At 42.7% G+C, this 14,396-nt stretch overlaps 1 protein-coding gene across 3 annotated transcripts in view; it reads right to left on the bottom strand.

Moving 5' to 3' along the window:
- Window positions 1-14,396, bottom strand: part of FANCL (Fanconi anemia complementation group L) — a 73,927-nt gene that overhangs the window by 44,455 nt on the left and 15,076 nt on the right. For all 3 annotated transcript variants that reach the window (XM_019516651.1, XM_019516652.1, XM_019516655.1), the window contains exon 5: window positions 3,287-3,384. In XM_019516651.1, coding sequence (XP_019372196.1) covers window positions 3,287-3,384 — 98 coding nt within the window. The remainder of the gene's footprint in view (window positions 1-3,286; window positions 3,385-14,396) is intronic.

Genomic DNA, 14,396 nt, shown 5'->3' with positions numbered 1-14,396 from the left:
ATAGGTTAGACAGCACTACAGATATACGATTGCAGGACAGGACAGGCTATAAAAACCTCTTCTGTATGTGCTGGAAATTTGATGGAAAGATTATCTTATATCTAAACTGGGATAGCAAATCAAGACTCAAGCATCAAAAAGAAAGTACTATAATCATTGTGGCTTACTCCCTTGCAGGATTCTTTACTGTCAGCCAACACTCTTGACCATCAGTGGCCAAGAAGGAAAAAAAACATAGACTATTTCAGTCTCTTATTTACAAAATTCCAACAAACATCTAAGACGCTCATTTTCACACACTGATATTTGGGGAAGAAAAAGATATAATGCTGAATTTTAGTATTTCCACCTGAAATATTGATCCCTTTATGAACTTTTTTAAAGTTCAAGAAAAAAAATTAATCTACATGCCATAGGTTTTTTTGCACCACAAAAAGAAAGTTTGTGCCTTTTCTAAAACCCCTCCACAGGACCAACTCTTATCATTCTTGTGTGCACGAGACAGACTATTGCATCTTTTACCTAATACTACGAAGGACTTTGTTTACAGCTAGTGCTGTTTGGTTTTAATGCTAGTTGATTTTTAGTTACGTTTTGGGTTAAACTTGCCTCTAAGACAGCATGCAAGTTTCATCATCCATCTTTCCCTGATTATCTCAAGTACTTACTTTGTGAGGTATTTCGGTCCCAGATTTGGCCCACCCCAAAGCACTGCTCTTCTGAAGAGAAAAAGAACATTTGCCCAGACTTAACACCACCCCCCCAAATAAATAAATAAGGTCTCGGGTTGGATTGTTTTCCAGAGAATTCAAGTCTTGGTCTTTCAAATATCAGGAAAGGCAGCAGTGGCTTCCTTCTAATATGTAATCTTTTTGCAGGCACCTAGAGAACCAACAAAGGGAAACTAAGCTGAGGCCAGGAAGTTTGAAGATTCTCTCAATGGCAGGGGGAAAAAGACTTATTTCCCCGTCTAAAATGTCAGTGATGGGACAACTTCTTCGTCTCTATGCTCTTGCCACATCTTATAAAAAGACACATTTGGAAAGGTGTTAGGCATATGCCCTGGGACAAGTCTTTGAATATGTTGAATTTCCAGTAAAGCAGAGGCAAACAAAGCAACAGTGCTGAAAAAAGCTGCTCGTAAACACTGTTTAAAGGTTGATTTAATGTAGATTTTGCATTTGGTTTGTGTGCATGATTAGAATGGCCTCTTGCCTGATCACAGATCTCTAAAATAAAAGACCAGAGTTAGTATTTTTAGGGCAAGAATTTGGCATTAACCATATTCTATCAACTACTATGACCAGGTAAGACCTTTGTGGTCTTTAGGGTGGAAACAGATGTCATCTCATTTATGCACAAATTGTGAGCAAACAGACATCATCATTACCCTTTGATGTGCCACAAAGGAAAATCAGTGACACAACAAAAGGACCAGAGTAATGGACTCTGCCATTTTACTGCAGTGGACTTCTATTAGCTCCGTAGCAATAGAACAGGAGGCCTGATCCACTCACACTTTCCAGCAACCTTGGGCAAGTGTTCTAGGGGCTGGAGGGCCGCTCAAGCCCCCCATAGCACCTGTCCAATTGCCCCATTTACAGAGAGGCACCCTAGGGAATCTTAAGGTGCCCTTCCATAAGCAGGAAAGCCCTGCTTTTCTGGCTCAGCCAGAGCAATCCCCCGTGATCACAGGGGATGGGTCAAGCTGAGCAAAGAGTCGTGCTTTCCATGCTCACCCAAAACCACCTGCAGAGATCACATCACCCCTGGTTCTGCCCTTGATGTTGCAAAATAAGGGGCATGTATTTCTCTAAGTAAAGGGGATCAGATGATCTGCTTCATGTGATGACATAATTTTAGCCTTAGATGAATGTAGGTCTTCATATAAAATTCTGAATCCATCTCAATGATGAATTACGTGACTTAGTTCTTCATAAAAGAAGTAAGGAAAAACTCCAGTTTTTCCACTTTATAGATATTTTTGTTTGTTTAGTTTTATACTAGCACAAGCCCCTCTGAAATTACATTGCCATCTGCACTGCTTGCAGTTTAGGAGACAAGTTGCTTAGAGAAGTGCTGTCTGCCAGAGGATGCTACTGCTGTGAACAATAAGATTACCATGTAGACACAGCTTAATTTAACCTGCTCAAAACACTGTTTTTATTTCTCTCCTCTTAAAAAAAATGAAAGCGTCTAAGAATAAGTTTCTCTCATGAGAAGTTTTAAGACTGAGTGCTGTCTCTTTAGAAAGTTATTGTCCACAAAATCCTGCATAAATCCTGATCCAAACCCTTGAGGGAATACAGTATTGCCATTGCAATGAGGGTACCAAGGATGTTGAAAACTGTGTGCAGGCATGTATGCTGCACGAGTCTCAAAAAAAGTCCCCACTTTTGAACTCCTTCTGAACCACAGAATTAGAAGAACCAGATGCACCCCTTGGAGACAGGCTCAGTACTACCCTGTCAGATGCAACATGACCATCTTTATTCCCAGAACACTGAAATGCAATTGCTGTTCCTTGTCATAACAGGCCCCATGATTACTGACTTCCTTCTATGTGAGTTCTCTATTCCTGGCTAGCCATCCCCATTGTAACAGTGAAAAAAAAATCAGCATGCCATGCATGGAGCTGAGAAAGAGCTAGAATAGGCCCAAAGAATTTGTAGTCCCAGAGTAGGCTCCTCATATCCACGCTCCTCCCTTTCTCCCTAGTTTGCAGTGCCATAATGCTGCCTTGCACAGGAACAGCTGGACTGTCCCCTCAGTTTACATAAATGACATTTTGTTTGTTCATTTGTTAAAAGAACTGGGTGCATGATCTAAGCCCTTGAAAATTAACTATTTTTTCTGATGCAACCACAGATTTACTTCCTATTTGTAAGTCAGCTGAAAAGATATCACTATTATCTTTCACTGTTTGACTGTCAAAGTCAAAAGATATACAACCAAGAGAAAGAAAGAAGGGAAAAAGTAAAAATTGTATTTAACACATTTAGTATTTAACACAACGGTTTAAAAAATAAAAATTGATTTCTTTGAGGTAATATGTAGCACTACATGCCTTAGTTCAATTTCATATGGAAAGACCTTTTTGTTCATACAGTAGTAATAGAAAAGCAAAGGCAATGGATTTTTTTTTAAATGTAGGACAGTTTTTTCATTTGTAAAGACTATATTCACTGAACCAATACATTTTAGATATTTTGAATTCAGTATTTTACCCAAAAGAAGCTCTGAGATTCTAAAGATAATCTTTATAAAGTAATAATAGAAAGCATACTTATTCCAACCCAAAGTTTCTATATCTCTGATTAGGTGAGAGTAGTATTCTGGAGGTGGTGGTGTATGCAGGTCTTCTGTGTTCTTTAAAGCAACTTCCTGTTTAAAAGAATATTAAGCATACCATTAAAAGACCAAAGATTATAAATGGATGTAAATATTGGAGTCTGACAATCTTCTAATTCATTCAAAAACATTAAGTTTATCTAAAAATTAAAAACAATGTAACATACAGTTGTTAAAGCCTCCAGTTAAAACAAACAAAAAAGCAGTTTGTTAAACTGCTTCAGATAGCAGCAATGAACACATCTGCAATTAACAAAAACCAAACCCACAGATGTTGCCAGCACAGTCTTCACATGCAAATATCAAGTGTGCCTCTTTTTTTTTAAGTTAACAAATTTGAAGTCAAGAATCTCAACTGAAAAAACACTTTAAAAGAAAAGGTCCCATTGAGTCCACAGGTGCCTCTTGGTTTCGACAGTCACAAAGGCACATCCTTACTGGAGAAGGGTATGAAATCCTTCCATATCTTTCAAAGTAACTGCATACGGTTTCTATAAACAATCCAAACCCACTATTTCTTAGTTTTAATATCAGGTAGTCTTTGGGTATACATCTGAGGACACTTGATCACTGTCTATACTCAACACCCTAACAGGAGAACTTTCCTATAGCCAAGTTTCACATGACAGAAAACTATGCTATATTTTCAATGCTCATGTCGTTTCATTCTGATCTGTGATATTCATTAAGAGTATGTTAAAAATAACCACTATTTGGTTTAAAGAAAAAATAAAATGGAAGTTATATTTTCAATGAAAGCTGTTCAATAAGACTCCTGTCAGGCAGTCCTGCAGACTTCAAAAGTAAGAAAGAACACTCAAAAGTCTGCAAGTAGCCAGTGGCCAAAAAAAAAAAAAAGACTCAGGAAGAAAATAGAAAAGATGTAGAGAGGCAGAGGGCTAGTGCAGATGAGAAAGCATAACCAAACTCTTTGTCATGTATAAGGGACTTTTTCCTTTTGAGTCAGTTGTAGGACAGTTAGAGGAACCCAGTTCAAAGAAGAACCAAGATGGATCAATTTTAAGAATAGCTCTGTACAGAAAGCAGCACACTGCCAGGAAAGTTTAGGATATGCCAAGAAAAAGTATCTATAATGAAACAGTTTTCCAAGCATTAAGATCAAAATTAAAGGGACTCTGTCACAACTGTTTCTGCCCTTATCTAGTTTTCCTAATTTTTCTTTCACCTTAAAGTGAAACAATTTTCAAATGGTGTCAAACAAAGCAAAGACATCTCACTAGTTAACTTTAAAATTGACCTTAGCCACCAGGACACTAAAAACCATTCAAATAAAGACTTTTCACAAGCAATTTGTGGGAAAAAGTAGTACATTTCCCAAACTCAAAGGGACAACTCTTATCACTACAAATGTGCAATAAAGTACTAATTGGTGTGACTGGGAGGGAGAATATTCTTTTGCCAATTTGAAATGGCTGGCTTAGTTATATGGTGGGGATTTTCAAACAACTGATGAGACATTATTCAATAATGTGACTGTGAAAGAAAAACAGTGATTAAATACTATTTTAGTCACAATACCATATTTTCTGAGTTAGACTCCCCATTATAATTAAGAGATTGTCTTAGTTACTTTACACTGGCTCTGAACCACTCAGTGTTCTGGAAAAGACATTAATAACTAATCAAAGATTTTCCAAAAAGCCTTAGAGGTAAGTACTTCTTTGCATGGCCTGGCATGCTATACAGCAAGCTGAAGCTAAAACCTGCAGCAAGACTGTTGGACTCAGCAGCAATCTGCAATTTCTAAGTTAGATGAGCTAAGAATTATTTTTCATAGATTTCATAGACATTAGGGCTGGAAGGGACCTCGGAAGATCATCGAGTCGAGTCCGAAGGGCAGGAAGTCAGCTGGGGTCATAGGATCCCAGAAAGATAAGCATCCAATTTACTTTTGAAGGTGTTCAGTGTAGGTGCGTGAACCACCTCCGATGGCAGGCTGTTCCAGACCTCGGGGGCTCAGACAGTAAAAAAATTCTTCCTTATGTCCAGCCTGAAACGGTCTTGCAGGAGTTTAACAGAAGATGAGATTCTGAAGTCTTCAGAATCATGCAACAAATAAGTTCCTGCTTATAAACTGTTAGGCACAAAATTAATAACATATTTTTTCAATAGCAGTAGATAGAATTAGTGATTTTTTTCTTTACAAAAGCATCTAAGGATCTAAGGACAGACACCTTGGTTAAAAGTGTGTAATTTCCTTTTTAAAATGACAAATTGGAAATATCAACTGCATGTCCAAATTTTCCAAATGTCCTCCATTGGCTTACTGTTAAACTTTACATAAAAGAGCACCATACATTTACTTCATATCTCCTCACAAATAGCTTAACATTCTCAAATTTTCTCTCTAGATGAAGGAATTGTCCACCTGTTTCAATGCTTATTATCTGAAGAATATTCCCAGAAGTTCAGGAGCCTTGTACTCACTATACTTCAAGAGAAAAGCAACTCATTCCTTAGGCTGCATGCTCTCTTGGAGTAAAAACCTACATGTAAGGTCACAAGAAACACACTATATGCCAAACTAAACCTGACTGCACAACAAATTATAGAGGAGTGTGCAAAAATCCAAGTGCTCAAATTTTCAGCCAACAGCTATAATTTTTTGTGTGAACAATCTGTTCCAATTACCTCACACATTCTCCTCCCTCACCCTTGCTTATATGAAAAAACTCTACTAGGTCTTAGAATAGCAACGGACACATGACTACAGAACTTTACTATCCTATTAGGCAGCTCTTAGCAGTACAAAGTAGAACAGAAGTGACTTTATAAAGCATGAATCAGAGCCCAGATTTATACAGTATATTCATTTGACCCCACATTTTAATGTAGTAGACTCTTACTGTCTGAATTTAATGTTAAATAAATCTACTATGAGTTAACAAACTTAACGTGTAATGCATATCGTTTGTGTGTAAGCGTTTGTGAATACAAACGCTTTGTATTTAAATACTTCCGAGATATAAGGACTAGGATGTAACCAGTCTCTTTTCTATTTTAGATCTTCAGCAGCTGACTGACAGGAAAGGAGAAACATTTGTTCTTCAATTCAAGTTCTGATGAGAAGGCTGTCTTTTCATTACTACAAGGTGTCATCCAAATTTACTATTGACATAGTTCAGTAAAATGGCATGTGTACAGGCCACCAAGAGAGAGGTATGACTGAAGTCATTATCTCATCGGAAACAGAGATAAAGCATGCCTCTCATTTCTGTTAAAAAGTATTCACCAGGGAATGCAGTCTTGATGATGACTAATAAGGTCTCCATAGGAGAAGGTATGCTTTTATATTAGAATTAAGTGGATGTGTGCAAATATAAACACATCAAGCCTACATTTGAACTGCTACTGCAGTGCCATTTTATTAGGTAGCTACGTATCCCTTAGACACTACTCAGCTCTTGGTAATTCACTTCAAGTATCACAACTTGCTAACACAGGGGTAGGCAATTAGTTCAGCTGGAGGGCCGCTTAACGGGTTTTGGCAAGCTGTCGAAGGCTGCAAGGGTAGCCACGCACCTTGGCAGGTGCCCTGCCCCCTGGTCACCATCCTAGGACCAGAAGTCCCACCCCTAACCACTGACGCATTTTTAAGCGGTTGGAAGAGAAAAAGGTGATTAGGAACCATGAGCATGGATTCACAAAGGCCAAACCATGCCTCACTAACCCAACTGCCTTTTATGAGGTGACTGGCTTGGTTGATGTGGGGAGACTGGTGGATGTGGTGCACCTTGATTTTAGCAAGCCTTTTGATACAGTCTCTCACAACATTCTCACAGACAAGCTAAGGAAGTATGGGCTGGATGAATGGACAGTAAGATGGATGGAAAACTGGCTGAAGCATCAGGCTCAGAGAGTACTAATCAATGGTTCAATGTCTAGTTGGCAGCCAGCATCAAGTGGGTCAGTCCCAGTCCAGTTGGCAGCCCCAGGGGTCAGTCCCGGCATCAGTTTTGTTCAACGTCTTCATCAAATTGGAAGATGGCACACAGTACACCCTCAGCAAGTCTGCAGATGACACCAAGCTGGGGGGGAGCAGTAGATACGTTGGAGGGCACGGCTAGGATTCAGAGGGACCTAGACAAATTGGAGGACTGGTTCAAAAGGAATCTCATGAGGTTCAACAAGGACAAGTGTAAAGTCCTGCACTTAGGACAGAACAATCCCACGCAGCACTACAGGCTGGGGGCTAACTGGCTGGGCAGCAGCTCTTCAGAAACAGACCTGGGGGTTACAGTGGAGAATAAGCAGAATATGAGCTAACAGTATGCCCTTGTTGCCAAGAAGGCTAATGGCATACTGGGCTGCAGGCATAGTAGGTCTGCTGCCAGCAGGGCAAGGGAAGTGATTATTCCCCTCTACTTAGCACTGGTAAGGCCACATCTGGAGTACTGTGTTCAGCTTTGGGCACCCCCCTACAGAAAGGATGTGAACAAATTGGAGAGAGTCTGAAGGAGGGCAACAAATATGGTGAGGGGGCTGAGGCACATGGCTTATGAGGAAGGACTGAGGGGGAGTTTAATAATTTAGTCTAGAGAAGAGAAGACTGAGGGGGGATTTAATAGCAGCCTTCAACTACCTGAAGGGAGGTTTGAAAGAAGATGGAGCTAGACTGTTCTCAGTGGTGGTAGATGACAGAACAAAGGAGCAACAGTCTCAAGTTGCAGCAAGGGAGGTTTAGGTTAGATATTAGGAAGAACGTTCTCACTAGGAGGGTAGTAAAACACTGGAACAGGTTACCCAGAGAGGTGGTAGAAGCTCCATCCTTGGAGGTTTCCAAAATCTAGCTAGACCAAGTTTTGGCTGGGATGATGATGTCGCCATTTTGGTTTTGGATTCCTTGACGTTGGCATACAGTTCCACAACACTGTTCTGTATACAAGAGATGGTATCCACCTCACAAGCAGAGGGAAGAATCTCTGTGAGAATCGCCAACTTGCTGAGGAGGGCTTTAAATTAGGTATGTCTGGGGGAACGAGGGTAGATTTCACTGCTGGGCATAAATCCTCTGGCCAAGATGACTCAGGGGAGGCTATTCCTGTAGGGGACATCCAAATGAGTACCAACACCTCAAGACACTTGCACAGTGACAGAAAACCTAAGATGACTAGGAGTGAACTCAGGTGTCTTTATAGGAATGCCAGAAGCATGGGCAATAAACAGGACAAACTAGCACTCCTTCTGGCAGACAAAGAATTTGACTTCATTGGGTTGACGGAGACCTGGTGGGACAATACATATGATTGGGCAGTGGATATTGAGGGCTATAGGCTCTATAGGAAAGATCAGGTTGGGAGGAAGGGAGGAGGAGTGGTGCTCTGTGTGAAAGTGGTGCTCTATGTGACCTCGTTACAGATCACATTTGATTGCATGGGGTCAAAATACAGTGGGGCTCAGGAGAAGGGAACCTGATGGTGAGAATCTACTATAGACCTCTGTCACAGGGCACTAAGGTAACTACTCATTTAAGGGCAGAAACTGCACAGAGAGAGGCCCCTAGGAGCCAGGCAGAAACCGCACAGGTGCAGGTCACTGTGGTAGCAAGCTAATGAAGGAATTTGCCTGCACCTGCAGCCGGTCAGCTGACCAGAAGGCAGGGCCTGTGGCTCATACTAGCCCCAGGGCTGGGACTGAAGGCAGTTAGGGTCCTGGAAGCTGCCAGGGGGAATGGAGTTCATGCAGAAAGCTCCACAGAGATACCAGACTGCCTGTGCTGCTGCTAGTGAGACTAATGAGGTTTAGGAGCTCCTACAATTATCTGGGGCTAGGAGGCAGACATTGGTGAGAGAAACTGGCCCTCTTAAAGGGACAGAGTGTGACTTCCAGAGTTACGGTTGCTGTTATGTTATAGCCCAGGGGCTCATATTTATGTTGTTGCTTTTAATCTGGTGGGCCGGGCTGAGGCTATTGGGGTGGAGGAGGGCTCATTGGGGCACACTACAGTGCAGAGCCCCAGCACCAGGGGGTGCAGCAACGGGAGGCAAGCAGACCCCAGCGCTGCAGGGCACAGTTACTGAGGCTAAGTGTCCAGTGAAAACAAGAGGCCAAACTAAACTGAGGCCTCATCACTGGAGATAACATCTACATACCACCCGCAAGGCATGAGGCGTGGTAAAGGGATGGTTTTGGAGCCACACATCTAGCCCGTAAGACCCAGCAACAGGTCTAAGAACCCACACAGTTTAGTGAGGTCCACCAGGATCCTGGGATCCACCAGGTCCTCCATGGGCTTCCAAAGGAGGTGGTGCTCGCCCCATCCTTGAGAGTTTTCAAGAGGAGACTGGACAGGCATCTGGCTGGGATCACATAGTCCCAGTTTTGGTGACCCTTTTCTTGCCTGCCAGGGGCAAGGGGTTGGACTAGATGGCCCACTGAGGTCCCTTCTGACCCTAGAATCTATGAATCTAGGACTGTAACTGCATAGCAACTTGAGGGCAGCCTCCCTATCTACCATCTATTATCTTAACCATCAAGATGTGACAGGCGAGAATAGAAGGCACCCGTAGGGCGAAGCTGGCACGGTCACAGGGCCCTAGGGACATCCCGGCCATCCCTAGGGACCCCATCCTGTGACAACCTCCCTACCAAAAAAAGGAGAGAAATGGGCATTCTCCAGGGAACTGGCTGAGGCAGCCAGCACTAATGACTTGATAGTCATAGGTGACTTCACCTACCTTGACTTCTATTGGGAAGACCATTTAGCCAGCCCACAGTTTATCCCCGTGAAAAGGCAGAGCTCCTAGATTCTTACTTCACATGAGTATTCTTGAAATCAAGATGGGAACTCATCACCTGTCCAGAAGCCCAGAGAAGACAGCAGTTCACACGAAATCAGTCCTGAACAGGTAAGGGTACTCTTGGAACATCTGTAGAACATTTGGATGTTTTCAAGTCTTCTGAGCCAGTTAACCTGCATCCGAGAGTCCTGAAAGAACTGGCTGAGCTCATAGCGATGCCTCCAGTGAGGTCATTTGAAGAATCATATAACTCAGAAGTGGCCCCGAATGACTGGAAAAAGGCTAACATGGTATCCATCTTTAAGAAAGGGAAGAGGGACAACCCTGCAAAGTATAGACGGGTCAGCCTGACTTGAGTCCTGGGAAAGTTCTTTGAAAAAATTGTCAAGGAGGCCATCAACCACAGGCTTGTAGGGTATTAAGAAGCAACCAGAATGGCTTTATCGAAGGGAGATCACATCTAACAAACCTGGTGTACTTTAATGGAGCAGGTAACTAATCGGCTGGACGTGGGACATGAGTTTAACATCATCTACCTAGACTTCAGCAAGGACTTTGATACTGTTTCCCATGAGATTTTCTCAATTAAGTTGGAGAGTACTGGCCTTGACTAGTCTACAGTGAGATGGGTTGGCAACTGGTTCAGAGGCTGATCCCAGAGAGTTGTACTTGATGGGATGGCCTCATCCTGGAGGGCCGTCTCGAGAGGTGTCCCCCAGGGATCAGTGCTCAGGCCTGCACTCTTTAACATCTTTATCAGTGACTTGGATGAGGGAGTGGACAGCGCAATAATTCAGTTCACAGATGACACCAAGCCATGGGTAAGTGCAGGCACACCTGAGGACAAGCTATGAATCCAGGATGACCTTGACAGACTGGTCATATGGGCTGAATGCAATCAGATGAGGTTCAACAGGGACAAGTGGCGGGTCCTTCATCTGGGCAGGAAGAACCTGCACCATAACTCTACGATGGATGGTGGTCCCCTGGCAGACACTGCATCTGAAAGGGACCTGGGGGTGACAACTGACCGGAAGATGAATATGAACCAACAGTGCAATAAAGCTGCCAGCAGGGCAAACAGAACTCTGGCATGCATCAGCCGATGTGTTGCCAATAGATTCAGAGAGGTGTTCCTCCCCCTCTATGTGGCATTGGTTAGGCCACAGCTGGAGTACTGTGTTCAGTTCTGGACACTGCACTTCAAGAAGAATGTGGATAAGCTCAAAAGGGTACAGAGAAGGGCCACCCATATGATTAGGGGCCTGGAGGATAGGCCCTATGAGGAGAGACTCCGGGAACTGAGTTTGTTCAGTCTGAATAAGAGAAGACAGATGTGACTTGACAGCTGCCTACAAGTATGTCAGGGGCAAACACCAAGATCTAAGGGAACAACTCTCCAGAAAGGCACCCCTTGGGAGGACGAGGACCAACGAGCACAAGCTAGTTGAGGAAACATTTAGGCTAGACATAAGGAAAAATTTATTTTCCGTAAGGGTATCTAGAATCTGGAATGCACTCCCAGCAGAGGTGATACAGTTGTCATCCCTGGAGGTGTTCAAGAGGAGGCTGGACAAGTACCTTGTTGAGCTCTTTCCAGCCCAATTACCTCCTGCCCATGGCAGAGGACTGGACTTGATGATCTTAAAGGTCCCTTATGGTCCTTCTATTCTACAGTGCTATGATTCAGTTGGGAATGGGGTCCTGCTCTGAGCAGGGGGTTGAACTAGATGACCTCCTGAGGTCCCTTCCAACCCTAATTTTCTATGAGTCTATGATTCTAGCACATTATATGATGATTCCTTGCAATGAAGAATTTTTAAAAAAATATATATTTCTGTCTCTTCATGAGTTAGGATGTTAAGTCATGTGCAACATGCATCTTTATAATGCACACTATCTTTACCCAACTGTAAAGAGCATCCCAAGTTTAATGCATCTATAGCTCCATGGGAATAAACTGCTCTATGAGCTTCACTAGTAGCCATACTGGCAAGTGAAGTCTCAAAGCCTTTGAGTTTGAACAATACCCTCACAGGGCCACATCATTGGAAGGAGAGGGGGATTCCCTTGGAGCTGCAGATCTCCCTTGGGAACAGGCTTCAGAACTATGGCCCACTGAAAAACCTATGAGAGCTGAAGCCAAGGGAAGTATTACTGTGACAAATGGATGCTGAAACTGCCCAACACCAAGCCACATTTGAGGTTCACAATCAAATGTAGATCCTACAACGTTACCCAGGACACAGATGCAACCTGCCCCATGCTTTGTGGCTGCAGATGCAAGTGACCTGCATGTGAAACATTTCCCAAGAACACAGAAGTTACTGAGACACCTGGCATCATCACAGAAGAGGTACATTTGCAATCCTACTGTTCATAAAGAAGTCATAACAATTCTCCTCTCCATTAGAACAGAGATTACAAAGGAAAAGGTCAGAGAGGTACAGTGCCAAGATGGTGACATACATACAAAGTCCCAAAAAGTTTACTTAAAAAAAAAGAACCAAACAGAAGAAATAAGATACATTTAAACAATAAAATGGATTAAAAGTTCACACCCCCTGGGCAAGTACTATAACCTCTCAGACAAATTGCAAAAAGTGCACCAGCAGCAGCCACTTTTTTTTTTTTTTTTAATGAAGTAGCTCAAGGTGCTGAACTCAATTGTGTCAGCTGCTCAGAGCACACTTATTAGATTAAAATCTTTAGGAATTACATGCAAGGAAGCCTAGTTTATGAATCCTAAATAGGTTTAGCCAGACACTCAGTTGAGGAATACAACGGCACTTTGAGTATGGTGCTTGAACAAGTTAGGACTCCTGGGCTTAGGTGCCTAAATTCTAAAGTCCCAGTTTAGGCACCTACGTTCCTTTGAGAATCTCATATTAATTGCTTTTATTTGGCTGTTCAGAAGTGAAATTAGATATAAGCAATTGAGAAGTTATTTGAATGTGAATACAACTGCTGAAAACAGACTTTTTTTAAAACAATCAAAAAAATACTATGTCCAATTTTGACATCACCAATCCCACCTGACCTCTGCATTTATAAGCATTTGGTTACACATATAACAAAGAACTCCGATTATTCTGTGCGCTATAAATAGGGCCTGGTTTAAATCGCAGGCCCAGCTCACGGTGCAGTGGCTCCTTTAATCCTTGAGTTCCCCCTGTGCGTCATGCCCCACCCCCCCATACTGATTGGCAGAGGGGCTCCATCAGCCTCACTGCTCACTCCTGATTGCCAGGAGGCAAAAACTGCAGTTTTAAACATGCTGCAGTTTTTGCTTCCCATCTGGTCAGCAGCAAGATAGAAATATGCATAAACAGCTGAGTACTGATAGTAATATGCATTAATACAAGAACATTTTCTTGTTCTATTTTGTCCAAATGGATTTTTAACAATAAATAGCTGTGTTTATCCATGCTAAAGACTAAGGCTTTGACCATGACCAGTTGCAACAATGCAAGCCATAGTCAGCACCTTTGAATGAAATAATCTGAGACCACAACACTGTAGAGATAAGTCTTGATATGGAAATTAACTTTAGTTAGAATGCTGTTTTCTCATCTACAGTTGCTAGCTGGAGTTGCAGATATGCTACTAGCAGTAACAATACAAAGCTTGCAAAAAGGAAAAAACCCTAGTGCTATTGACACTACCTTCTACCAGTGTAAATCTACATTATAAGTAAGAAGTTATATACACCTTAAGGATGCTTGTTTTCCAGTTAAGCCAGGCATCATGGGCGGATGGACTCGAGGGGAACGCCTCCAGACCTCAGGTTGGGGAGGACCGGGTTAGAGAGCTTCTGGAGGGGCTAGACATGTTCAAATCAGCAGGTCCAGATACTCTCCACCCCAGGGTGTTGAGGGAGCTAGCAGGAGTTATTGCGGGGCCCTTGGCACGGCTTTACAAGCGCTTGTGGTGCTCGGGCCAGGTGCCAGATGATTGGAAGATAGCCAACGTGGTCCCCATCTTTAAAAAAGGGAGGGAGGGAGGACCTGGGCAACTATAGGCCCGTCAGTCTTACCTCAATCCTACGGAAACTTTGAAAAGATCACCAAGGAGCACATCTGCGATGGGCCGGCTTCAGGGATGATGCTCAAGGGCAACCAGCACGGTTTCATTAGGGGCAGGTCATGTCAGACCAACCTGACTGCCTTTTATGATCAGGTCACAAAAGCATTGGATGCAGGTGTTGCCGTGGATATAGTCTTTCTGGACTTCAGCAAGGCCTTTGACACCATCTCCCACCCCATCCTCATTAAAAAACTAGGC

The sequence above is a fragment of the Gavialis gangeticus genome, unplaced genomic scaffold (genome assembly GCF_001723915.1).
Source record: "Gavialis gangeticus isolate Ggan-Ray unplaced genomic scaffold, GavGan_comp1, whole genome shotgun sequence".
NCBI lineage: Eukaryota > Metazoa > Chordata > Crocodylia > Gavialidae > Gavialis > Gavialis gangeticus.
The sequence above is the reverse complement of the archived record's forward strand: the minus strand, read 5'-3'. Positions and strand labels throughout refer to the sequence as shown.